The sequence below is a fragment of the Macrosteles quadrilineatus genome, unplaced genomic scaffold (assembly GCF_028750875.1).
Source record: "Macrosteles quadrilineatus isolate MER2022 unplaced genomic scaffold, UCM_ALF_1.0 Scaffold_453__1_contigs__length_64609, whole genome shotgun sequence".
Lineage (NCBI taxonomy): Eukaryota > Metazoa > Arthropoda > Insecta > Hemiptera > Cicadellidae > Macrosteles > Macrosteles quadrilineatus.
The window spans coordinates 1-27759 of record NW_026543046.1 but is presented as its reverse complement, the minus strand read 5'-3'; the positions used below and the strand labels follow the sequence as shown (position 1 = coordinate 27759).

The window sequence follows — 27759 nt, the reverse complement described above, 5'->3', positions numbered from 1 at the left end:
TATATATATATATATAGACTTACACATATATATATATACGTCCGTGAACGCGATAACTTGAGTAATTTTTGTCAGATTTTGATGAAATTTGGTTTGAAGGTGTAAAGCGGGCTAAACTTGAATGAGTTCGCGAACCAGCACAATCGGACCATGGGAACGGGGCTTTACGGGGGGTTTTATGGGGTAAATATTGGTTTTTCTCACTTTTGACCCTCAAAACACAAAACTTCCCGATTTCTCTTTAGACCTTTTTAAAGAGCTTAAAAAACAAATAATTTAGCATTAGTAAAAGAATTGTGTTGGTTGAAAATTCGGTTTGCGTGGGAACCTATACAGGTGGTAGGTTTGTATTGTGTATTTAGTATTGGGATAGATTTACACCCTTTAAGTGTGTACGTGTTTGTGACACGTATCCTTTTAGCGAATTTCCCTATAGGGAAGTAGCTGTTACCGTAGGTGGCACGGTAAGACCTAGACCCGGGACCGATTTACTTTTTCATTTTGATGTACCCAGAGGCCAAAAACACAATTCGTTTAAATTTGTATATATGTATATATATATATATAGACTTACACATATATATATATACGTCCGTGAACGCGATAACTTGAGTAATTTTTGTCAGATTTTGATGAAATTTGGTTTGAAGGTGTAAAGCGGGCTAAACTTGAATGAGTTCGCGAACCAGCACAATCGGACAATGGGAACGGGGCTTTACGGGGGGTTTTATGGGGTAAATATTGGTTTTTCTCACTTTTGACCCTCAAAACACAAAACTTCCCGATTTCTCTTTAGACCTTTTTAAAGAGCTTAAAAAACAAATAATTTAGCATATAAAAGTATTTTTGTTCAATTATTAATAACGGAGAAAATTAAAAAAAAATGTAAATTTAAAATTCCCATGTTATTTTTATGGAGAATATTGTCAAATGTTGTGGTTTGCTTGTTTATGGATATATTTTGATCAAACTTGGCTCATTTATTTATTTTGTATTAAGCTATCAATATTTTACTCAAAAACACACCGCTACAGTTTCCTTGTAGCAGCAAACCTAGGTACTGGTTAAACCTAATGATATTAAAATACAGGGTGAATTTTAAATGAGCCCCCCCCTACTTTTTTCTACATTTCTTAAGATATCATCTCCGGACCACGTCAGATCATTGTTTAGTAGTAAGTACTTCATTTTGACTGGGTATACATTTTTGGCCGCCATCTTGGATCCGCCATATTGGTTGGTAAAATGTACTTATTTCATTTTTCTAGTTGAGAATATTATAGATGTGTGATGTGTAGACTATTGTATATTTTATGTGTGTGTTTAGGTTATGTTTTCGTTGAGTTTCTTATTCTCTTGTAAAACAATATCGTGTGTATTTATCGTAAGCATATATGGTCTCTTCTTAGATGAATCGAATTTTCGAAATTGTTAGAATGTATTTATTTTAATTTATTGTTGAAAATAGTATAGATGTGTACTGTGTACACTATTTGGTATTTTACGTGTGTGTATTTAGGGTAAGTTTTCGTTATGTTTTTTATGCTTTTGTAAAACAATATTGTGTGTTTGGAAATAAATGTACATGTATATATTAGTTTAACTGTGATGAGTATATTTGTATGTATTTGGGATGTAATGACATTTGTACACTTCTGAAAAATGTATACCGAGCTAAACGAGTAAACCCGGGTAGAGCCCGTGTATTGTGAAATATTGTAAAAACAATATCGTGTGTATTTATCGTAAGCATATATGGTCTCTTCTTGGATGAATCGAATTTTCGAAATTGTTAGAATGTCTTTATTTTATGTTATTGTTGAAAATAGTATAGATGTGTAATGTGTACACTATTTTATATTTTATGCGTGTGTATTTAGGGTAAGTTTTCTTTAGGTTTTCTATGCTTTTGTAAAACAATATTGTGTGTTTGGAAATAAATGTACATGTATATATTAGTTGAACTGTGATGAGTATATTTGTATGTATTTGGGATGTAACGATATTTGTACACTTCTTGAAAAATGTACACCGAGCTAAACGAGTAAACCCGGGTAGAGCCCGTGTATTGTGAAATATTGTAAAAACCAATTTTGAAATAGAGCTTTCGACCCTGAGTTGTGTCTTATCATTAGCCTTGTAATCCATATCATCAACTCCAGCAAAATCCTAAACTACCGGAGCGTGTTAATACACGCCTCGGTCATAACCAATGGTGTGGGAAAGTCGAGACATGTCATCAGAAGTTTGATGAAGAACTTAGATAAAACACGGTGATGGCCAGTTAAGGTAATTTTGTACTGTATTCTGTGTAAATATGAGCGCGAATGGACCAAAACATCATCAATTAAGTACGGAGAATTTGCAGATGTTCGATTGGCACTCATGCTTCTCGAGCGGAAAGGATTCATAACTTCTCACTTTTCATTTGATATGTCACAAGGGCGGGTACCTTGCTATTAAAAAACAAGTTATGGGTGTAACGATATTTGTACACTTCTTGAAAAATGTACACCGAGCTAAACGAGTAAACCCGGGTAGAGCCCGTGTATTGTGAAATATTGTAAAAACCAATTTTGAAATAGAGCTTTCGACCCTGAGTTGTGTCTTATCATTAGCCTTGTAATCCATATCATCAACTCCAGCAAAATCCTAAACTACCGGAGCGTGTTAATACACGCCTCGGTCATAACCAATGGTGTGGGAAAGTCGAGACATGTCATCAGAAGTTTGATGAAGAACTTAGATAAAACACGGTGATGGCCAGTTAAGGTAATTTTGTACTGTATTCTGTGTAAATATGAGCGCGAATGGACCAAAACATCATCAATTAAGTACGGAGAATTTGCAGATGTTCGATTGGCACTCATGCTTCTCGAGCGGAAAGGATTCATAACTTCTCACTTTTCATTTGATATGTCACAAGGGCGGGTACCTTGCTATTAAAAAACAAGTTATGGGTAGGGGAAAGGGGGGGATTATCTCACAAATTCATGAGCCTTCTCTAAAATTATTTTTCACCAAAAATCACCTTCTTTTCATGCTCTTTCAGTACATATGTAACAAGGGGTACCTTGCACAAAAAATTAAGTTCCACGGAGGGGAGGGGGGCATATCTCACAAATCTGTGAACCGAAAACTAAACTCTACACACCTTTATGGCATGTTATCGAGTACTTTTCAGGTCTAATTGCAACTTGGTTTCCAAACCCAAAACTGGTCATTTTCGAGAAAACTAGAAACATTTTGATGAAATGTGATACTAAAGGATTTACTGTACACGCAATGCCTTATTACTACACAAAGAAGGTTTGATTAAAATTAAAATAGTACACTGGCCATCGCCGTGTTTTGACGGGCTTTCAAAAGTACACTGAATGTACGTTAAAACCCGCTGTACCGGGTTTGGTTGAGTTCTGTTCTTGTACTATAGTCGTAATACGTGAAATCATGTCATAGCTACACCTAATGGGCGACATAAATTGGTCATAACAAATCGAATTAATGGGCCCTGTGTCGTGTTAGGACAGGTGTATTGTACCGGTAGAATTTGCAGATGTTCGATTGGCACTCATGCTTCTCGAGCGGAAAGGATTCATAACTTCTCACTTTTCATTTGATATGTCACAAGGGCGGGTAACAAATAATTTAGCATATAAAAGTATTTTTGTTCAATTATTAATAACGGAGAAAATTAAAAAAAAATGTAAATTTAAAATTCCCATAAGTCTGTAGGACCACTGTAAATTTTGTAACGGCTCAAAGTAGGAAAACTAAACTCTACACACCATTATGGCATGTTATCGAGTACTTTTCAGGTCTAATTGCAACTTGGTTTCCAAACCCAAAACGGGTTATTTTCGGGAAAACTAGAAACATTTTGGTGTTAAGCCCTATAGACCCCTCATTCTGAAGGTCGTGATAAAAGAAAAGTGACAACGCGAGCTAGAGATCTCTGGATCCCAGCCCAGTTGACGATAGCGGCTAATTAAAATCTCCGGGAATCAGAATTTACTTGCAATTTTATACACAAATGGCTTCGTAGTAGTATCTGTTCGCAATCGCTGGCATCAGCTTAAACACCGGGGTTTTGTTTTTACACCTCGGTCTCCAAGCACAAGTAAATGTGATACTAAAGGATTTACTGTACACGCAATGTCTTATTACTACACAAAGAAGGTTCGATTAAAATTAAAATAGTAGACTGGCCATCGCCGTGTTTTGACGGGCTTTTAAAAGTACACCGAATGTACGTTAAGACCCGCTGTACCGGGTTTGGTTAAGTTCTGTTCTTGTACTGTAATCGTAATACGTGAAATCATGTCATAGCTACAACTAATGGGCGACATAAATTGGTCATAACAAATCGAATTAATGGGCCCTGTGTCGTGTTAGGACAGGTGTATTGTACCGGTAGAAAAGTTCTACGGTAGTCGTAATACGTGAAATCATGTCATAGCTACAACTAATGGGTGACATAAATTGGTAATAACAAATCGAATTATTAACTAGAATGAAAAAAATTAAACCCGTAAGTCCCGTTAGTCTACGGGTTAACTAGTTAAGTGGGAAACCCGTAGTTACGGGGCTTCACCACACCCGGAAATTTAATTTACAACTTTCTAAGTCTGTATGATCACTGTAAATCTTGTAACGGCTCAAAGTAGGAAAACTAAACTCTACACACCTTTATGGCATATCAGCTTAAACACCGGGGTTTTGTTTTTACTCCTCGGTCTCCGAGCACAAGTAAATGTGATACTAAAGGATTTACTGTACACGCAATGCCTTATTACTACACAAAGAAGGTTCGATTAAAATTAAAATAGTACACTGGCCATCGCCGTGTTTTGACGGGCTTTCAAAAGTACACTGAATGTACGTTAAGACCCGCTGTACCGGGTTTGTTTAAGTTCTGTTCTTGTACTATAGTCGTAATACGTGAAATCATGTCATAGCTACAACTAATGGGCGACATAAATTGGTCATAACAAATCGAATTAATGGGCCCTGTGTCGTGTTAGGACAGGTGTATTGTACCGGTAGAAAAGTTCTACGGTAGTCGTAATACGTGAAATCATGTCATAGCTACAACTAATGGGTGACATAAATTGGTAATAACAAATCGAATTAGTAACTAGAATGAAAAAAATTAAACCCGTAAGTCCCGTTAGTCTACGGGTTAACTAGTTAAGTGGGAAACCCGTTGTTACGGGGCTCCACCACACCCGGAAATTTAATTTACAACTTTCTAAGTCTGTATGACCACTGTAAATCTTGTAACGGCTCAAAGTAGGAAAACTAAACTCTACACACCTTTATTGCATGTTATCGAGTACTTTTCAGGTCTAATTGCAACTTGGTTTCCAAACCCAAAACTGGTCATTTTCGAGAAAACTAGAAACATTTTGATGAAATGTGATACTAAAGGATTTACTGTACACGCAATGCCTTATTACTACACAAAGAAGGTTTGATTAAAATTAAAATAGTACACTGGCCATCGCCGTGTTTTGACGGGCTTTCAAAAGTACACTGAATGTACGTTAAAACCCGCTGTACCGGGTTTGGTTAAGTTCTGTTCTTGTACTATAGTCGTAATACGTGAAATCATGTCATAGCTACACCTAATGGGCGACATAAATTGGTCATAACAAATCGAATTAATGGGCCCTGTGTCGTGTTAGGACAGGTGTATTGTACCGGTAGAAAAGTTCTACGGTAGTCGTAATACGTGAAATCATGTTATAGCTACAACTCATGGGTGACATAAATTGGTAATAACAAATCGAATTAGTAACTAGAATGAAAAAAATTAAACCCGTAAGTCCCGTTAGTCTACAAGTTAACTAGTTAAGTGGGAAACCCGTTGTTGCGGGGCTCCACCACACCCGGACACGTCGCGCTTGTGTACAATTGACACAATGAGCAACAACGTGTAATTCCTGCAACTAATGGGTGACATAAATTGATCATGATAAATCGAAGTAGTAACAAGAAACGTCAAGGCCTATTGGTCCAGGGGTTAGAGATTTAACATGGGCCCCGTGTCGTGTTGGGACAGGTGTATTGTACCGGTAAAAAGTTCTGTTCTTGTACGATAGTCGTAATACGTGAAATAATGTCATAGCTACATCTAATTGGTGACATAAATTGGTCACAACAAATCGAATTAGTAACAAAAAATAAAAAAAATGTTAAACCCGTAGGGACCTTTGGTCTACGGGTTAATTTAAAAATTATTTATGTTCATGAAATAAAATTATAAATGCCTCAAATCCTATTTTATAATTTTTTTATTAAAAAAATTAGACTATCATAACCTAACCAAAATAACCAGACTTGCTAACAAAGTTCATAAAATAACACTATAAATGAGTGAAATTCAATTTCATAATGTTTTAATTATAAAATTAAACCGTCGTAACCTAACCAAACCAACCACACTTGTTGATATTGACAATAATAAAAAAAAATGCTCCGAGTGGGATTTGAACCCGAGTCCATCGGATCATCAGCCCAGCACTCTATCGACTACACCACCGAGGCCGTTGGCGTCAACCGTATCGTTGCGGTAATGACGTCCCCTCAGTCAATCAGCCTCAAAATAATACTGTAGGCAACACTAATCCTGTAGTAAAAATTCAGCGTGTCGCGTTGGGATTGACAGCTATAATTACTGCCAATTTGATAAATAAAACTCTATAGGCCTTAGGTGAATCCATAGTCAATGGTAGGTGGGCATGGACGAGTAGCGTTACACTACAAAAAATAAAATATGCGAACTATACATATATATGTTCATACATAACTGTGTTTTGAGGTATATATCAGAAAATTTTGTTGATTATAAGTACAGTAATAACGTACCGTTGATTACAAAACTCTGTAGGCCTTGGGTGAATCCATAGTAAATGCTAGGTGGGTATGGACAAGCAGCGTTACATTATTACGATAATCAACGGCTAGAATATACGTCGATTTGATATATAAACCTCTGTAGGCCTTGGGCGAATCCCAAAAAAAAGGGCATGTACGAGTAGCGTTACATTACAACAAATTAAATATGCAAAATATTAACACATATATGTTCATACATAACTGTGTTTTGAAGTATATATCAGAAAATTTAGATGATTATCCCCGTGGATTATAAATACAGTGATGTACTAACAGTCCAAATTCGCCTTTTTCTTATATAACTGTGTTAGAATAAATACTGTAACCAAAATAAACTATAATTTGCAAGAGTGTAATCGTATTCCTACTTTGTCCTAGCTCATTCCTGTATACTATTATATACTAATGTTGTTATAAAAACCCCGTCCATTTTAAATCCGTAAAAACAAAACTTCTTTGTGGTTATGTGTCAATGTGAGGGCGGTGTTACATTTGTCGTGGAAATGTCAAATAGTCTAAATATACATTGCTTAACTCGTGGTATATTATAATGGGGGCGTGTATACATACAATATTAATAAGAATAAAAGCAAAAATAGTGGTATAGTATAATGGGGGCGTGTATACATACAATATAAAAAAAAATGACAGTAAAAATAGTGGTATAGTATAATTGGGGCGTGTATACATACAATATCAATAAAAATAACAGTAAAAATAGTGGTATAGTATAAAGGGTGGCGTGTATACATACAATATTAATAAAAATAACAGTAAAAATAGTGGTATAGTATAATGGGGGCGTGTATACGTATCATGATAATAATAATAATGGTAATACACGGTGACCGTACCTTTGGTTTTCCATCCGTAGGGTTGCTGTCGTGGTGGGTGTTTCCGTGATCGTAGTAGAATCGCGAATGACCGCAAGACCGCCCCCGCAAAATCACTCCAACCCGCGGGCCCTGTAGCCGCCACAAACCCGGCGGCGGCGGCGCGTAAGCGCCGCCCACTCTGCGGAGCGAAGCTCCGCCCCCTGCTTTTGTCGCCCTTAGATTACCTATGGGCGACAAAACATAATCCTATAATTAGCATATCCCTGGGACCAACCCGGTTTAGCCGGGTTAAAAAAATCACATGGGTTAAGTTAATTTTGTACTGTATTCAGTGTAAATATGAGCGCGATCGGATTATTAGATTTCGTGTAATTAATTCGTAAAGTGGCAAAGATTATGGAACGGCATATAACATAATCTTTTGACGTCGTCCCATTGGCCGGCTCGTCAAACTGGGTGAATGTGATTCGTTGTCGCTACCGTCTGGTTTACCCGTCAGATACGGGTGTGTTGTATTGTGGGCGGAGTTAAGGATTCTTTTTGGTCCGTTGTAGTCTCGTAATCTGTCTAATGCGGGTTTCGCTCCTTATTGGGGTATAGGGGCGGGGTTTTTGTGTCGGTACATCGGGATCGGGTTTATTCCCTGGTCGTGTCGTAACCCGCCTCGTTCGTGTTTGTTTTTGGTCGTTCCTGCTGGGTTATGTATGATCGTCTCGGGCTGCCCGGTGATTGCGAATAATTCGTCAATTGTTGGACTGCCCGCGTTTAGAGGTCTGTACATGTATGTCGGTGAAGTCGGGCCAACCCCGTTTCAGTGTCGGTACATCGGGATCGGGCTTATTTCCTGGTCGTGTCGTAACCCGTCCCGTTCGGGTCTGTTTTTGGTCGTTCCTGTTGGGTTATGTATGATCGACTCGGTCTACCCGGTGATTGTGAATAATTCATGATTTGTTGGATAGCCCGCGTTCATAGGTCTGTCGGTGAAGTCGGTCCAACACGGAGTGTGGTTGTTTCGGGCTACCCGGTATTTGCGCAGTTCTCGATTTCGTGGGCTCCCCGGTAATCGTGTGTTGTTTTTCATATCTTGGGCAGCCCGATTCTGTTGGTGTTTACGTGTCGGTCGGACAACCCGGCCATATAAGGAAGCGTGTGTGAGGAGTATTTGTTGCCTAACCTATTGTAAACAAGTACTGTACCTATACCTTTACTGTGATGGTATTTGTAATTTGGAAAAAGAAACTAAAAAACAACTAGGTTAAAATTAAAAAACTAGACCTAGTTTTTCGGTGGTTTGACGTGTCTGTTGGATTTATACATTGTCGAGACGACAATTATGGCATAACCGGAAATAAAGCGTAATTCGAGTATATTGAGTAATATGGTATTTTGTAACGTATCAGACCCTTTCGTTCGGATTTGGTTCTGCGTATTGGAGGGACAAAGGTGATCTCGAATTATTTGGGATTTGTTGTACAGCCGTGTTCATAGGTCTGTACGTGTATGTCGGGCCAGTTCGGAGTGTGTTTGTTTATTGCTACCCGGTATTTGCGGGGTTCTTCATTTCGTGGGCTCCCCGGTAATCGTGTGTTGTTTTTTATTTATCTGTTTGCCCGTGTGTACTGGTGTTTACGTGTCGGTCGGGCAACCCGGCTATACAAGGGACCAGGAAAAGTTGGACAAACCCTTGATTTCTTGGGCAGCCCGTGTCTACTGGTGTATCCGTGTCGGTCGGGCAACCCGGCTATACAAGGGACCATGTAAAGCTGGACAGACCATTGATTTCTTGGGCAGCCCGTGTCTACTGGTGTATCCGTGTCGGTCGGGGAACCCGGCCATACGGGGGAACTGGTTATAAGGAAACTAAATAACAACTAGGTTAAAATTAAAAAACTAGACCTAGTACCTCGGTGGTTTGACGTGTCTGTTGGATTTATACATTGTCGAGACGACGATTATGGCATAACCGGAAATAAAGCGTAATTCGAGTATATTGAGTAATATGGTATGTGTAACGTATCAGACCATTTCGTTCGGATTTGGCTCTGCGTATTGGAGGGACAAAGGTGATCTCGAATTATTTGGGATTTGTTGGACAGCCGTGTTCATAGGTCTGTACGTGTATGTCGGGCCAGGAAAAACCCTTGATTTCTTGGGCAGCCCGTGTCTACTGGTGTATCCGTGTCGGTCGGGTAACCCGGCTATACAAGGGACCGGGTAAAGTTGGACAAACCCTTGATTTCTTGGGCAGCCCGTGTCTACTGGTGTATCCGTGTCAGTCGGGGAACCCGGCCATACGGGGGAACTGGTTTTTGCGTCGGTACATCGGGACCGGGCTTATTCCCTGGTCATGTTGTAACCCGTCTCGTTTGTGTTTGTTTTTGGTTGTTCCTGCTGGGTTATGTATGATCGTCTCGGGCTACCCGGTGATTGCGAATAATTCGTGTTTATAGGTCTTTACATGTAAGTCGGTGAAGATGGGCCAACCAGGAGCGTGGTTGTTTCGGGTTACCCGGTATTTGCGTAGTTCTCGAATTCGTGGGCTACCCGGTAATCGTGTATTGTTTTGTGTGTATTTTATTTCTTGGGCAGCCCGTTTCTATTGGTGTTTAGCAACCCGCCTTACAGAGGAACAGGTAAGGAGTATTTGTGACGACGATTATGGCATAACCGGGAATAATTGATAAACATTTTACACGTAATTAAACCATACGATAGGCGTTGATTAATTGTATATTTAGGTCCCTCGAGGATATTAACCCAGAAATAAATGTCAATATTAAAACGCGCTTATATGCATTAATAGTGAAAAGCCACAGTGTCCCTTTCGGAGTAAACTTCGTGCCACCGTGGCATTTTCGATATACTGAACCCAGTAACAGCCATAAATCGACTATTCATTCAGGACTCGCGTTACCAAGAGTATGATCTAGTATAAGGTTTTCAGTTTTTAACTTGTTTAAAAAGTGTGTGTAGACAACTAATAATGTTCACAAACAGAAATTTCGATTATTTATTCAGGGCTCGTGTTACCAAGAGTATGATCTAGTCTTCCGTCGATTTGCAGAGGTTCGCGCTCGTGAGTACGTGATTGGCGATCATGCGGTATCATAGTTGGGTCTCGTCTACAACATATGTAATGTGGCCATGATGTAAGTTCCGTTGCTCGATTCATATACGTTCGTCAGAATAAATCGAGTAGGAGGGAATGTCAATCGGAATGTTAGTTCGTATTAAATTCTTCACGTATTGTTCGTGGCTGGTCTATAGTAGTCACTACTGGACTGCACTGAATACGCCCAACTGAAAATCCAGTGTGAACAGGTCCTCGGTGTCCGGGATCAAATATCTGTAAGCAATAGCCACTACAACAAGCCAACAACATGAAAGCCCCTTAAGGTTTTCAGTTTTGAACTTGTTTAAAAAGTTTGTGTAGACAACTATAAATGTTCACAAACAGAAATTTCGATTATTTATTCAGGACTCGCGTTAGCAAGAGTATGATCTAGTCTTCCGTCGATTTGCCGAGGCTCGCGCTTATGAGTACATGATTGGCGATCATGCGGTACCATAGCTGGGTCATGCCTCTCTTCAGTGGCAACACTTTCTGGTCACTCGTACTCATCTATAACACATGTGATGTGGCCATGATGTAAGTTCGATTTCCTGATTTAGATACGTTCGTCAGAATACATCGGGTAGGAGGGGATGTCATTGTGGATGTTAGTTCGTATCAAATTCTTCACACACTGCCCGTAAACAGAAATTTCGATCATTTATTCAGGGCTCGTGTTACCAAGAGTATGATCTAGTCTTCCGTCGATTTGCAGAGGTTCGCGCTCGTGAGTACGTGATTGGCGATCATGCGGTACCATAGTTGGGTCATGCCTCTCTTCAGTGGCAACACTTTCTGGTCACTCGTAATCATCTATAACATATGTAATGTGGCCATGATGTAAGTTCGGTTTCCTGATTTAGATACGTTCGTCAGAATACAACGGGTAGGAGGGGATGTCAATCCGAATGTTAGTTCGTATTAAATTCTTCACACACTGTTCGTGGCGGATCTATAGTAGTCAGTACTGGACTGCACTGAAGTCACTACTGGACTGCACTGAATACACCCAACTGAAAATCCAGTGTGAACAGGTCCTCGGTGTCCGGGATCAAATCTCTGTAAGCAATAGCCACTACAACAAGCCAACAACATGAAAGCCCCTTAAGGTTTTCAGTTTTGAACTTGTTTAAAAAGTTTGTGTAGACAACTAATAATGTTCACAAACAGAAATTTCGATTATTTATTCAGGACTCGCGTTACCAAGAGTATGATCTAGTCTTCCGTCGATTTGCCGAGGCTCGCGCTTATGAGTACATGATTGGCGATCATGCGGTACCATAGCTGGGTCATGTCTCTCTTCAGTGGCAACACTTTCTGGTCACTCGTACTCATCTATAACACATGTGATGTGGCCATGATGTAAGTTCGGTTTCCTGATTTAGATACGTTCGTCAGAATACATCGGGTAGGAGGGGATGTCAATGTGGATGTTAGTTCGTATCAAATTCTTCACACACTGCCCGTGGCGGATCTATAGTAGTCACAAGGGCGTGGTGAACCAGTGAGTCTGGGGGTGTTAGGGAACCGCTCCAAAAAAATGCGTGTAAACTAAGTGTAAGAGTACCTACTGGAGTGCACTGGAAATACCCAACAGAAAATCCAGTGTGAACAGGTCTTCGGTGTCCGGGATATAATTTCTATAAGCAATAGTCACTACAACAAGCCAACAACATGAAAACCCCGTAAGGTTTTTCATTGTTTCTATTGTTTAAAAAGTTTGTGTAGACAACTGATAATGTTGACAAACAGAAATTTGATTATATCCTGGTCATGTCATAGCCCGTCTCGTCCGCATTCGTTCTGGGGTCGTTCGCGCTGGGTTATGTGTGATCGTTTCGCGACAAATATCTTCTTTTATACTTATAGTTGTTGATCTAGTCTTCTGTCGATTAACTGTTTGTATTGGCCTATTTCACCCGATATTTGACGGGTATAGTGCAACCTACATAGATGTAGATGGGCTATAATAAGTGTTATCGATACTGTAGGTATTCGAGCTCTCTGTACCTGTAAGAAGTCGTAGTGACAACACACGAAAGTATGATAATTGGTAATAACGAATTTGAAAAGGGACTAGACTATAATATATGCTGTTGATCTGTATGCGGTTATTCGGTTATACAAGCATTCGGTACCTGAAAGTAGTTACAGTGAAATACGTGTGAATGTTAGAATAGAACTGTCAAGTTGATAAATAAAACTCTGTAGGCCTTGGGTGAATTCGTAGTCAATGCTAGGTGGGTGTGGACAATTGGCGTTGCGTTATTACAATAATCAACGGCTAGAATATATGTCGATTTGTTATATCCTGGTCATGTCATAGCCTGTCTCGTCCGTATTCGTTTTTTGGTCGTTCGCGCTGGGTTATGTGTGATCGTTTTGGGCTACCCGGTGGTAGTGATTAATTCATGATTTGTTGGACAGCCCGTGTTTGTAGGTCTGTACGTGTATGTCTGTGTCGGGCCAATCCGGAGTCTGGTTGTTCCGGGTTAGTGTGTTTCTTGGTTTTGTTGACTATCCGGTAGTCGCGTGTAATCTCTGATTTCTCCGGTAGCCCGTGTCTATTGGTCTGTACGTGTATGTCTGTGAAGTCGGGCCAACCCGGAATCTGGTTGTTCCGGGTTAGTATGTTTCTTGGTTTTGTTGACTATCCGGTAATCGCGCGTAATCTCTGATTTCTCCGGTAGCCCGTGTCTATTGGTCTATAACGAGGTGAATGAGAATTTGCTAAAACTATTAAGAATATACTTGGATCATTAGGCAAACAATACTTTCTCCATATACTATGGTATATGGGGAGAAAGTAAAAATTTGAACGAAATGTGTCTTTTGGCCTCTGGAGACATCAAAATGAAAAAGGTAATCGGTCCCGGGCCTAGGTCTTACCGCGCCACTTACGGTAATAGCTACTTCTTTATAGGGAAATTCGCAAAAAAATTAAATTATAGTTTATATAACTAAACATTGTTACAATTGTATATGCTTAAGCCAGTAAGCGTAATAGTAAATGTACTAAACATAGCCATGATAACTGATAAACCTTTTTTTGTCTCCTTCACTAGAATGCTAGCCTGCCTACCCCTAGCTCAAAAATCTTTAAGACTATACTAGCGCTTGCTAGTAATAACTGGCGTTTATTCACCTACAAAGGTTAGAATATTCTAGGCATTTGGTGATTTTAGAATTTACTGTGGGTAGTATATATACTTGTGATCAGCTTAGGTAATAGATACTTCTTTTAGGGAAATTCGTAAGAAAATTAAATTATAGTTTATATAAGTAAACACTGTTACGATTGCATATGCTTAAGCCAGCAAGCGTGATAGTAAATGTACTAAACATAGCCATGATGACTGATAAACCTTTTGTTTTGCCTCCGTCACTAGAATGCTAGCCTGCCTACCCCTAGTTCAAAAATCTTTAGGACTATACTAGCGCTTGCTAGTAATAACTGGCATTTATTCACCTACAAAGGTTCTAGTCATTTGGTAATTTTAGAATTTACTATGGGTAGTATATATACTTGAGATCAGCTCAGTTTAAGCAAATTCTAGTTTTTATTCACGCCGCCCAATATATGCATATCTCCTTTAGAGTAATCGGTAGTAAAGTTTCCCTTTGTTACCCTTTTCCTTTTCTGTTGACTTGCATTTGTTACCTGGAGTAATCATGTTTTGTCTACTCTTGTTTGATTCTTGCTTAGGTGTGAGATATGTATTCAGTTCGGGTACATGCAATCATAACTCGTTTTGTGACACAGTTTCGTTTATTGTCATGAAATAATACATAGATATCGAATGGTAGTACGTCGTAACTATTAATATAAACATGGCAGCCTCCTGGAGTATGTTCGAGTAGCAAGGAGGGTGTTCGAGAACATAATGTAGGCAATATGAACTTGAAACACATATTAAATACAAAATCATTCATACAAACAAGATCCACACTACCCGGTGTGCACAACGACTCGTTGGAGCACTCTTAAAGGTGCGTTTAAAAAATGTCATTGATCGGTGTTTAGTTATTAATTAGTGTTAATTGGTTGTTTGGCAGAACATGTGGCCTGAAACTATTTGTACAATATTTGTGTGGTTAGATACAAGATGGGATTTAAATATTGTAAAGTTATTAAAATTTAAGTTGGTTAAACGGTGGATGGGTTTGAGGAGTCGTGCGTTGTCAGTGCTAGTCTTCTTTTGTGCCCCTTTCGACGTTTGCTGTCTCTGCTGTTTCTTCGGCTCCTTCTCTCGTTTTCTGTAACATAACATTCAAGCTGTTATACACACCTAGTTGTCGCGGTACTAGAGTAATATCAGTTTGTATGCGTGAAACGGCACTTATTGTGACATCCGTTTTCCAGTTATTTAGTGAGTATCGTGAAACATGACAACTTGGAACTGAGGTAAACACGAAACAGTTCGGGCTTTGTCACTGGCCCCGGCAGTACCGGGCACCATCTACAACCTTGTCCCATTGGTCATCTGAAGGTGACGGGAAAGTTAATATAAAACGTTTTAGAATAATTGGTATTAACTGTGTGGAGAGTAAATAGCTCGTGGTTTGTGTTTGGGATGCAACCTAATGAGATAACTCCTAAGGAAGGAGATCGGTAAGAGTTACAACCTCGCGGGTAAAGGGAAGAAGTCTTATGAGAGTACTAAATGCTATATCCTGGACACAGGTTGGTATTGTACCGGATGCATATGTCAGATATTTATTTTCTCTAGTCTTGTAGTTTAAGTGTTTCGCTTGTACCCTGAGAGTACGTTTTGGTAAATTTGCATTGCAACCCAGACAGTTGGGTTAACCCTAGATCTGGCGGTCATTTTAGTCCTCAGTGGCGGGTGTATTTTGGGGTCATGCCTCTCTTCAGTGGCAACACTTTCTGGTCACTCGTACTCATCTATAACATATAAATACTCCTAAACAAAAAACCGCTGTTTTCGTTGCCATGCGACTAATACTTTCCACCGCCAAAATAAATTTTGAACGCTCTAGTTTTTCTAACTATGTTTCTTCGCTACATAATTCTCGTTCAATGATGTTTTATACATACAAATTAATCCTCAGAATCTCTTCTTTCTAATGGTATAAGATTGATTTCGGTTTTAAACTGTTTCAGTATTATAGAAATAGAAAGTTCCAAACTATGTCTTTCTGGTCCCTAGCGGACCACCGCCACTGAGAACTCAACAATTTCTAGTCCCCTAGGGACCAACGCCAGGTCAAGGGTTAACCGATCTCTAACACAAATAATTCTATTACCATTGTTTTCGCGTCTGTTCCAGATATCACAACTAGTAGAGAGAGCGATATAAGAGGATGGGCTGATCTTCGAGAAGAGAAAGGCATGGGAGAGCGAGAGGCGGGTTCACACTGGGTTTTCTGTTGGGTATAACCAGTGCACTGCAGTATGTACTCTCGCCCACGCCATATTCAATAAACTTGAACGCCTGACGAAGTTAAACGCCATCATGAAGTCAACAAAGCTGATGTGTCGAAACCTCAGAGACACCATCGTAATAGCGTGTGTCTGTGCTTTTCTTGATCTTGGTGTCTGCTGCTTTCCTTGTTGGTGTCTGTCGTTTTTCGGCTTTTTCTCCCGTCTTCTGTAACATAACATTCAAGCTGTTGTTATCTTGAGTGGACACTGGAGCAATTTGCGCGGAACTAGTGTATATAGCAAACAGTCAATGCTATGTCCCAGTTACCTTAGTACCGGGTAACATTCATAACCCCGTCCCACCGGGTACCTGGTATTGACCCGGGTAACTTGTGAAACCCGGGCTAGTCCAGGCAACTCGTTAAACCCCGTTTTTTTAGCAAATGGCATAAAATGTGACTACGTGGAACTGAAGTACTGTATGCATGAAACAGTCCGGGTTGTGCCACGGGCCCGTCAGTGCCGGGTAACAGTCATGACCCTGTCCCCTCGGGCCTTGGGTATTGGCCAGGGCAACTCGTGAAACCCGGGTTATTTAGTAAGTGCTATTAAATATGACTACACGGAACTGAAGTGTGTGTGAAAGGTCTGGACTATTTCAACGGCCCTTCAGTGCTGGTTACCATTTGTAGTCCTGTGTCACAGGGTCGACTAAGCGAATTTCCATTCGTTTGAATTGATTTTCGATTAGGTCTATTTAAATTATATTAGGTTTAGTGAGTATCTAGGTTTGTTGCTACAATGAATCTAGTAAGGTGTACCCGGTGCAATAGCGATGGCCTGGTGAAGTTGGGCAAGTAAGAAATGTGATGGATGGAAGTTACTATCGGACCTGTTCTAAATGTACGGCCCACTTGGAGTGGAGTCTCTTCTGGGATAACCGAGTCCGGTGTATAATCCACCGACAACTTCTTCATGGACGGCGGGTCCCAACAACCTTCGTCAACAACTGGAACATACACAGGACCACCAATACAATCGATACCCACACCACAATGGATGGCGAGATCGTCGTGGCAGTCCCCATCCGGAGAAGTATTTTGGTACCTGAAAGAGTACAGTAGGCATATACGAAAGTTATAATAATCTGGTTATGTGTGAGGTGTAATAGATGTTAATAACAAAATGTAAAATGAATAGGCTGTAATATGTGTTATTAATAAGTACTAGAGCATTCTGTACCTGAAAGTGGCATCGCCAATCACGTACTCATAAGCGTGAGCCTGTGCAAATCGACGGAAGACTAGATCATACGTTGGCCTGGCTGTTGTAGTGTACCCGTCTTTGACGGGCTTTGGTGTTATATCCGTGTCAACACCCGAAAAATTTACAACGAGGCGACGAGGGCCAGCGACGATCTCACCAACAGTACTTAGGACCCTAGAATGGGAGCATAAGCTATAATATACGCTATTGATAGGTACTCGAGCATTCGGTACCTGAAAGTAGTAAAATTGTAATACGTGTGAATGTTAGAATGATTGGTATTGACAAAGCGAAGAAGTAACATGTCATCGTGTCTGTTGTTGATGAGTGGGCGTACTCAAGTTTACGGTACCTGAAAGAGTACAGTAGCCATATACAATATTTTAATTAATCTGTTTATGTGGAAGGTGCAACAGTTGTTAATAACAAATGTAAAAGGAATAGGCTATAACATGTGTTATTAATAAGTAGTACTCTCGAGTACTCAGTACCTGAAAGAGACAGGGCTTGTACGGTTGCCCGGTCTGATTTGGTGTTATACCCGGGCCGTCAACCGTAGCCCGATTTGCCCGGGCTTCGCGAGGTATTCGGGTTAATTTGAATGGTAGGCATAGTTGGTATTGATAATTTGAATAAGATATGGATCATGTTTTCTAACGGGGCGACGAGGGCCAGCGACGATCTCACCAACAGTACTTAGGACCCTGGAATGGGAGCATAGGCTACAATAAATGCTATTGATAGGTACTCGAGCATTCGGTACCTGAAAGTAGTAACATTGTAATACGTGTGAATGTTAGAATGATTGGTATTGACAAAGTGAAGAAGTAACGTGTCATCATGTCCGTTGTTGATGAGTGGGCGTACTCAAGTTTTCAGTACCTGAAAGAGTACAGTAGCCATGTACAAAATCTTAATTAATCTGTTTATGTGGAAGGTGCAACAGTTGTTAATAACAAAATGTAAAAGGAATAGGCTATAACATGTGTTATTAATAAGTACTCGAGTACTCGGTACCTGAAAGTTACAGGGCTTGTACGGTTGCCCGGTGTGTTTTGGTGTTATACCCGGGCCGTCAACCGGAGCCCGATGTGCCCGGGCTTCGCGAGGTATTCGGGTTAATTTGAATGGCAGGAATAGTTGGTATTGATAAATTGAATAAGATATGGGTCATGTTTTTTGTTATTAATAAGTGTGCTGTTGAGCTTTCTGTACCCGAAATAGTTTTCGTAGGCTATTGACAAAGTGGACGATATTTAGGTTATGGTATCTGATGTTGTTTAGCGGGCCATAGGCTATTGACAAAGTGGACGAAATTTTGGTTATGCTATTTGTTGTTTTTCAGCACCTGAGAGGACGTAAGGAAATTATAATAATTTAGTAGGCTAAAATTGGCGAAGTGAAAATAAGAAACATGTTATAATGCGTGATGATAACATGTACTTTCTAGTTGACCGAATTGGTAAAACTGAAATTATACTACTTATGTTATATTGAACCTCTTCTGTCTTATCTTCCTAAATTGTACTACTTTAAACACTTTTTACCATTGGCACTTTTTGGGGAAAACGTCTATTTCACCATGGAAATCGTGTTTGAAAAACTAATACTAATGATGGGAATCTGTGTAAAACCTGTTTTGGTACAATTTCTTACATGGACTAACTTATACTAGTGTCTATAGCAACTATCAAATTTAAAATATTGTTTAATAATCGATATATTTACCAGCTAGCCTATATAAGTTATAAAATACTATAATAACCAACTTAACCAACCAAATTTGCTAATAGTGGAATCGTCGAATGAATGTTTGCTAATAATCGGTATTATCATCGCTAAGTTAAGAAACTGTAGGTAGGGACCCAAGACCCAACTTGTTTTTACTACGTGTCGATAACTTAATAGGACTAACCTACCCTAGCATAACCAGGTTAGGTTAGGTTAGGTTAGGTTAGGTTAGGTTAGGTTAGGTTAGGTTAGGTTAGGTTAGGTTAGGTTAGGTTAGGTTAGGTTAGGTTAGGTTAGGTTAGGTTAGGTTAGGTTAGGTTAGGTTAGGTTAGGTTAGGTTAGGTTAGGTTAGGTTAGGTTAGGTTAGGTTAGGTTAGGTTAGGTTAGGTTAGGTTAGGTTAGGTTAGGTTAGGTTAGGTTAGGTTAGGTTAGGTTAGGTTAGGTTAGGTTAGGTTAGGTTAGGTTAGGTTAGGTTAGGTTAGGTTAGGTTAGGTTAGGTTAGGTTAGGTTAGGTTAGGTTAGGTTAGGTTAGGTTAGGTTAGGTTAGGTTAGGTTAGGTTAGGTTAGGTTAGGTTAGGTTAGGTTAGGTTAGGTTAGGTTAGGTTAGGTTAGGTTAGGTTAGGTTAGGTTAGGTTAGGTTAGGTTAGGTTAGGTTAGGTTAGGTTAGGTTAGGTTAGGTTAGGTTAGGTTAGGTTAGGTTAGGTTAGGTTAGGTTAGGTTAGGTTAGGTTAGGTTAGGTTAGGTTAGGTTAGGTTAGGTTAGGTTAGGTTAGGTTAGGTTAGGTTAGGTTAGGTTAGGTTAGGTTAGGTTAGGTTAGGTTAGGTTAGGTTAGGTTAGGTTAGGTTAGGTTAGGTTAGGTTAGGTTAGGTTAGGTTAGGTTAGGTTAGGTTAGGTTAGGTTAGGTTAGGTTAGGTTAGGTTAGGTTAGGTTAGGTTAGGTTAGGTTAGGTTAGGTTAGGTTAGGTTAGGTTAGGTTAGGTTAGGTTAGGTTAGGTTAGGTTAGGTTAGGTTAGGTTAGGTTAGGTTAGGTTAGGTTAGGTTAGGTTAGGTTAGGTTAGGTTAGGTTAGGTTAGGTTAGGTTAGGTTAGGTTAGGTTAGGTTAGGTTAGGTTAGGTTAGGTTAGGTTAGGTTAGGTTAGGTTAGGTTAGGTTAGGTTAGGTTAGGTTAGGTTAGGTTAGGTTAGGTTAGGTTAGGTTAGGTTAGGTTAGGTTAGGTTAGGTTAGGTTAGGTTAGGTTAGGTTAGGTTAGGTTAGGTTAGGTTAGGTTAGGTTAGGTTAGGTTAGGTTAGGTTAGGTTAGGTTAGGTTAGGTTAGGTTAGGTTAGGTTAGGTTAGGTTAGGTTAGGTTAGGTTAGGTTAGGTTAGGTTAGGTTAGGTTAGGTTAGGTTAGGTTAGGTTAGGTTAGGTTAGGTTAGGTTAGGTTAGGTTAGGTTAGGTTAGGTTAGGTTAGGTTAGGTTAGGTTAGGTTAGGTTAGGTTAGGTTAGGTTAGGTTAGGTTAGGTTAGGTTAGGTTAGGTTAGGTTAGGTTAGGTTAGGTTAGGTTAGGTTAGGTTAGGTTAGGTTAGGTTAGGTTAGGTTAGGTTAGGTTAGGTTAGGTTAGGTTAGGTTAGGTTAGGTTAGGTTAGGTTAGGTTAGGTTAGGTTAGGTTAGGTTAGGTTAGGTTAGGTTAGGTTAGGTTAGGTTAGGTTAGGTTAGGTTAGGTTAGGTTAGGTTAGGTTAGGTTAGGTTAGGTTAGGTTAGGTTAGGTTAGGTTAGGTTAGGTTAGGTTAGGTTAGGTTAGGTTAGGTTAGGTTAGGTTAGGTTAGGTTAGGTTAGGTTAGGTTAGGTTAGGTTAGGTTAGGTTAGGTTAGGTTAGGTTAGGTTAGGTTAGGTTAGGTTAGGTTAGGTTAGGTTAGGTTAGGTTAGGTTAGGTTAGGTTAGGTTAGGTTAGGTTAGGTTAGGTTAGGTTAGGTTAGGTTAGGTTAGGTTAGGTTAGGTTAGGTTAGGTTAGGTTAGGTTAGGTTAGGTTAGGTTAGGTTAGGTTAGGTTAGGTTAGGTTAGGTTAGGTTAGGTTAGGTTAGGTTAGGTTAGGTTAGGTTAGGTTAGGTTAGGTTAGGTTAGGTTAGGTTAGGTTAGGTTAGGTTAGGTTAGGTTAGGTTAGGTTAGGTTAGGTTAGGTTAGGTTAGGTTAGGTTAGGTTAGGTTAGGTTAGGTTAGGTTAGGTTAGGTTAGGTTAGGTTAGGTTAGGTTAGGTTAGGTTAGGTTAGGTTAGGTTAGGTTAGGTTAGGTTAGGTTAGGTTAGGTTAGGTTAGGTTAGGTTAGGTTAGGTTAGGTTAGGTTAGGTTAGGTTAGGTTAGGTTAGGTTAGGTTAGGTTAGGTTAGGTTAGGTTAGGTTAGGTTAGGTTAGGTTAGGTTAGGTTAGGTTAGGTTAGGTTAGGTTAGGTTAGGTTAGGTTAGGTTAGGTTAGGTTAGGTTAGGTTAGGTTAGGTTAGGTTAGGTTAGGTTAGGTTAGGTTAGGTTAGGTTAGGTTAGGTTAGGTTAGGTTAGGTTAGGTTAGGTTAGGTTAGGTTAGGTTAGGTTAGGTTAGGTTAGGTTAGGTTAGGTTAGGTTAGGTTAGGTTAGGTTAGGTTAGGTTAGGTTAGGTTAGGTTAGGTTAGGTTAGGTTAGGTTAGGTTAGGTTAGGTTAGGTTAGGTTAGGTTAGGTTAGGTTAGGTTAGGTTAGGTTAGGTTAGGTTAGGTTAGGTTAGGTTAGGTTAGGTTAGGTTAGGTTAGGTTAGGTTAGGTTAGGTTAGGTTAGGTTAGGTTAGGTTAGGTTAGGTTAGGTTAGGTTAGGTTAGGTTAGGTTAGGTTAGGTTAGGTTAGGTAGTAGGTTAGGTTAGGTTAGGTTAGGTTAGGTTAGGTTAGGTTAGGTTAGGTTAGGTTAGGTTAGGTTAGGTTAGGTTAGGTTAGGTTAGGTTAGGTTAGGTTAGGTTAGGTTAGGTTAGGTTAGGTTAGGTTAGGTTAGGTTATAGGTTAGGTTAGGTTAGGTTAGGTTAGGTTAGGTTAGGTTAGGTTAGGTTAGGTTAGGTTAGGTTAGGTTAGGTTAGGTTAGGTTAGGTTAGGTTAGGTTAGGTTAGGTTAGGTTAGGTTAGGTTAGGTTAGGTTAGGTTAGGTTAGGTTAGGTTAGGTTAGGTTAGGTTAGGTTAGGTTAGGTTAGGTTAGGTTAGGTTAGGTTAGGTTAGGTTAGGTTAGGTTAGGTTAGGTTAGGTTAGGTTAGGTTAGGTTAGGTTAGGTTAGGTTAGGTTAGGTTAGGTTAGGTTAGGTTAGGTTAGGTTAGGTTAGGTTAGGTAGGTTAGGTTAGGTTAGGTTAGGTTAGGTTAGGTTAGGTTAGGTTAGGTTAGGTTAGGTTAGGTTAGGTTAGGTTAGGTTAGGTTAGGTTAGGTTAGGTTAGGTTAGGTTAGGTTAGGTTAGGTTAGGTTAGGTTAGGTTAGGTTAGGTTAGGTTAGGTTAGTTAGGTTAGGTTAGGTTAGGTTAGGTTAGGTTAGGTTAGGTTAGGTTAGGTTAGGTTAGGTTAGGTTAGGTTAGGTTAGGTTAGGTTAGGTTAGGTTAGGTTAGGTTAGGTTAGGTTAGGTTAGGTTAGGTTAGGTTAGGTTAGGTTAGGTTAGGTTAGGTAGGTTAGGTTAGGTTAGGTTAGGTTAGGTTAGGTTAGGTTAGGTTAGGTTAGGTTAGGTTAGGTTAGGTTAGGTTAGTTAGGTTAGGTTAGGTTAGGTTAGGTTAGGTTAGGTTAGGTTAGGTTAGGTTAGGTTAGGTTAGGTTAGGTTAGGTTAGGTTAGGTTAGGTTAGGTTAGGTTAGGTTAGGTTAGGTTAGGTTAGGTTAGGTTAGGTTAGGTTAGGTTAGGTTAGGTTAGGTTAGGTTAGGTTAGGTTAGGTTAGGTTAGGTTAGGTTAGGTTAGGTTAGGTTAGGTTAGGTTAGGTTAGGTTAGGTTAGGTTAGGTTAGGTTAGGTTAGGTTAGGTTAGGTTAGGTTAGGTTAGGTTAGGTTAGGTTAGGTTAGGTTAGGTTAGGTTAGGTTAGGTTAGGTTAGGTTAGGTTAGGTTAGGTTAGTTAGGTTAGGTTAGGTTAGGTTAGGTTAGGTTAGGTTAGTAGTTAGGTTAGGTTAGGTTAGGTTAGGTTAGGTTAGGTTAGGTTAGGTTAGGTTAGGTTAGGTTAGGTTAGGTTAGGTTAGGTTAGGTTAGGTTAGGTTAGGTTAGGTTAGGTTAGGTTAGGTTAGGTTAGGTTAGGTTAGGTTAGGTTAGGTTAGGTTAGGTTAGGTTAGGTTAGGTAGGTTAGGTTAGGTTAGGTTAGGTTAGGTTAGGTTAGGTTAGGTTAGGTTAGGTTAGGTTAGGTTAGGTTAGGTTAGGTTAGGTTAGGTTAGGTTAGGTTAGGTTAGGTTAGGTTAGTTAGGTTAGGTTAGGTTAGGTTAGGTTAGGTTAGGTTAGGTTAGGTTAGGTTAGGTTAGGTTAGGTTAGGTTAGGTTAGTTAGGTTAGGTTAGGTTAGGTTAGGTTAGGTTAGGTTAGGTTAGTTAGGTTAGGTTAGGTTAGGTTAGGTTAGGTTAGGTTAGGTTAGGTTAGGTTAGGTTAGGTTAGGTTAGGTTAGGTTAGGTTAGGTTAGGTTAGGTTAGGTTAGGTTAGGTTAGGTTAGGTTAGGTTAGGTTAGGTTAGGTTAGGTTAGGTTAGGTTAGGTTAGGTTAGGTTAGGTTAGGTTAGGTTAGGTTAGGTTAGGTTAGGTTAGGTTAGGTTAGGTTAGGTTAGGTTAGGTTAGTTAGGTTAGGTTAGGTTAGGTTAGGTTAGGTTAGGTTAGGTTAGGTTAGGTTAGGTTAGGTTAGGTTAGGTTAGGTTAGGTTAGGTTAGGTTAGGTTAGGTTAGGTTAGGTTAGGTTAGGTTAGGTTAGGTTAGGTTAGGTTAGGTTAGGTTAGGTTAGGTTAGGTTAGGTTAGGTTAGGTTAGGTTAGGTTAGGTTAGGTTAGGTTAGTTAGGTTAGGTAGGTTAGGTTAGGTTAGGTTAGGTTAGGTTAGGTTAGGTTAGGTTAGGTTAGGTTAGGTTAGGTTAGGTTAGGTTAGGTTAGGTTAGGTTAGGTTAGGTTAGGTTAGGTTAGGTTAGGTTAGTTAGGTTAGGTTAGGTTAGGTTAGGTTAGGTTAGGTTAGGTTAGGTTAGGTTAGGTTAGGTTAGGTTAGGTTAGGTTAGGTTAGGTTAGGTTAGGTTAGGTTAGGTTAGGTTAGGTTAGGTTAGGTTAGGTTAGGTTAGGTTAGGTTAGGTAGGTTAGGTTAGGTTAGGTTAGGGTAGGTTAGGTTAGGTTAGGTTAGGTTAGGTTAGGTTAGGTTAGGTTAGGTTAGGTTAGGTTAGGTTAGGTTAGGTTAGGTTAGGTTAGGTTAGGTTAGGTTAGGTTAGGTTAGGTTAGGTTAGGTTAGGTTAGGTTAGGTTAGGTTAGGTTAGGTTAGGTTAGGTTAGGTTAGGTTAGGTTAGGTTAGGTTAGGTTAGGTTAGGTTAGGTTAGGTTAGGTTAGGTTAGGTTAGGTTAGGTTAGGTTAGGTTAGGTTAGGTTAGGTTAGGTTAGGTTAGGTTAGGTTAGGTAGGTTAGGTTAGTTAGGTTAGGTTAGGTTAGGTTAGGTTAGGTTAGGTTAGGTTAGGTTAGGTTAGGTTAGGTTAGGTTAGGTTAGGTTAGGTTAGGTTAGGTTAGGTTAGGTTAGGTTAGGTTAGGTTAGGTTAGGTTAGGTTAGGTTAGGTTAGGTTAGGTTAGGTTAGGTTAGGTTAGGTTAGGTTAGGTTAGGTTAGGTTAGGTTAGGTTAGGTTAGGTTAGGTTAGGTTAGGTTAGGTTAGGTTAGGTTAGGTTAGGTTAGGTTAGGTTAGGTTAGGTTAGGTTAGGTTAGGTTAGGTAGGTTAGGTTAGGTTAGGTTAGGTTAGGTTAGGTTAGGTTAGGTTAGGTTAGGTTAGGTTAGTAGGTTAGGTTAGGTTAGGTTAGGTTAGTTAGGTTAGGTTAGGTTAGGTTAGGTTAGGTTAGGTTAGGTTAGGTTAGGTTAGGTTAGGTTAGGTTAGGTTAGGTTAGGTTAGGTTAGGTTAGGTTAGGTTAGGTTAGGTTAGGTTAGGTTAGGTTAGGTTAGGTTAGGTAGGTTAGGTTAGGTTAGGTTAGGTTAGGTTAGGTTAGGTTAGGTTAGGTTAGGTTAGGTTAGGTTAGGTTAGGTTAGGTTAGGTTAGTTAGGTTAGGTTAGGTTAGGTTAGGTTAGGTTAGGTTAGGTTAGGTTAGGTTAGGTTAGGTTAGGTTAGGTTAGGTTAGGTTAGGTTAGGTTAGGTTAGTTAGGTTAGGTTAGGGTTAGGTTAGGTTAGGTTAGGTTAGGTTAGGTAGTAGGTTAGGTTAGGTTAGGTTAGGTTAGTTAGGTTAGGTTAGGTTAGGTTAGGTTAGGTTAGTTAGGTTAGGTTAGGTTAGGTTAGGTTAGGTTAGGTTAGGTTAGGTTAGGTTAGGTAGGTTAGGTTAGGTTAGGTTAGGTTAGGTTAGGTTAGGTTAGGTTAGGTTAGGTTAGGTTAGGTTAGGTAGTTAGGTTAGGTTAGGTTAGGTTAGGTTAGGTTAGGTTAGGTTAGGTTAGGTTAGGTTAGGTTAGGTTAGGTAGGTTAGGTTAGGTTAGGTTAGGTTAGGTTAGGTTAGGTTAGGTTAGGTTAGGTTAGGTTAGGTTAGGTTGGTTAGGTTAGGTTAGGTTAGGTTAGGTTAGGTTAGGTTAGGTTAGGTTAGGTTAGGTTAGGTTAGGTTAGGTAGTTAGTTAGTTAGGTTAGGTTAGGTTAGTTAGGTTAGGTTAGGTTAGGTTAGGTTAGGTTAGGTTAGGTTAGGTTAGGTTAGTTAGGTTAGGTTAGGTTAGGTTAGGTTAGGTTAGGTTAGTTAAGGTTAGGTTAGGTTAGGTTAGGTTAGGTTAGTGGTTAGGTTAGGTTAGTTAGGTTAGGTTAGGTTAGGTTAGGTTAGGTTAGTTAGTTGTTAGGTTAGGTTAGGTTAGGTTAGGTTAGTTAGGTTAGGTTAGGTTAGGTTAGGTTAGGTTAGGTTAGGTTAGGTTAGTTAGGTTAGGTTAGGTTAGGTAGGTTAGGTTAGGTTAGGTTAGGTTAGGTTAGGTTAGGTTAGGTTAGGTTAGGTTAGGTTAGGTTAGGTTAGGTAGGTTAGGTTAGGTTAGGTTAGGTTAGGTTAGTTAGGTTAGGTTAGGTTAGGTTAGGTTAGGTTAGGTTAGGTTAGGTTAGGTTAGGTTAGGTAGTAGGTTAGGTTAGGTTAGTTAGGTTAGGTTAGGTTAGGTTAGGTTAGGTTAGGTTAGGTTAGGTTAGGTTAGGTTAGGTTAGGTTAGGTTAGGTTAGGTTAGGTTAGGTTAGGTTAGGTTAGGTTAGGTTAGGTTAGGTTAGGTTAGGTTAGGTTAGGTTAGGTTAGGTTAGGTTAGGTTAGGTTAGGTTAGGTTAGGTTAGGTTAGGTAGGTTAGGTTAGGTTAGGTTAGGTAGGTTAGGTTAGGTTAGGTTAGGTTAGTTAGGTTAGGTTAGGTTAGGTTAGGTTAGGTTAGGTTAGGTTAGGTTAGGTTAGGTTAGGTTAGGTTAGGTTAGGTTAGTGTTAGGTTAGGTTAGGTTAGGTTAGGTTAGGTTAGGTAGGTTAGGTTAGTTAGGTTAGGTTAGGGTAGGTTAGGTTAGGTTAGGTTAGGTTAGGTTAGGTTAGGTTAGGGGTTAGGTAGTTAGGTTAGGTTAGGTTAGTAAGTTAGGTTAGGTTAGGTTAGGTTAGGTTAGGTTAGGTTAGGTTAGGTTAGGTTAGGTTAGGTTAGTTAGGTTAGGTTAGGTTAGGTTAGGTTAGGTAGGTTAGGTTAGGTTAGGTTAGGTTAGGTTAGGTTAGGTTAGGTTAGGTTAGGTTAGGTTAGGTTAGGTTAGGTTAGGTTAGGTTAGGTTAGGTTAGGTTAGGTTAGGTTAGGTTAGGTTAGGTTAGGTTAGGTTAGGTTAGGTTAGGTTAGGTTAGGTTAGGTTAGGTTAGGTTAGGTTAGGTTAGGTTAGGTTAGGTTAGGTTAGGTTAGGTTAGGTTAGGTTAGGTTAGGTTAGGTTAGGTTAGGTTAGGTTAGGTTAGGTTAGGTTAGGTTAGGTTAGGTTAGGTTAGGTTAGGTTAGGTTAGGTTAGGTTAGGTTAGGTTAGGTTAGGTTAGGTTAGGTTAGGTTAGGTTAGGTTAGGTTAGGTTAGGTTAGGTTAGGTTAGGTTAGGTTAGGTTAGGTTAGGTTAGGTTAGGTTAGGTTAGGTTAGGTTAGGTTAGGTTAGGTTAGGTTAGGTTAGGTTAGGTTAGGTTAGGTTAGGTTAGGTTAGGTTAGGTTAGGTTAGGTTAGGTTAGGTTAGGTTAGGTTAGGTTAGGTTAGGTTAGGTTAGGTTAGGTTAGGTTAGGTTAGGTTAGGTAGTTAGGTTAGGTTAGGTTAGTTAGGTTAGGTTAGGTTAGGTTAGGTTAGGTTAGGTTAGGTTAGGTTAGGTTAGGTTAGGTTAGGTTAGGTTAGGTTAGGTTAGGTTAGGTTAGGTTAGGTTAGGTTAGGTTAGGTTAGGTTAGGTTAGGTTAGG

General features: G+C 39.8%; 1 protein-coding gene across 1 annotated transcript; it reads right to left on the bottom strand.

Annotated features, from left to right (window-relative positions):
* Window positions 1-14612: 14612 nt before the first annotated feature.
* Window positions 14613-17674, bottom strand: LOC128982528 (uncharacterized; the record flags this gene model as incomplete). The annotated part of the gene is made up of 3 exons (XM_054401485.1): window positions 14613-15105; window positions 16117-16460; window positions 17477-17674. Coding segments are annotated over 2 exons (436 nt in total), but the record flags the coding sequence as incomplete, so codon positions are not given.
* Window positions 17675-27759: the final 10085 nt, after the last annotated feature.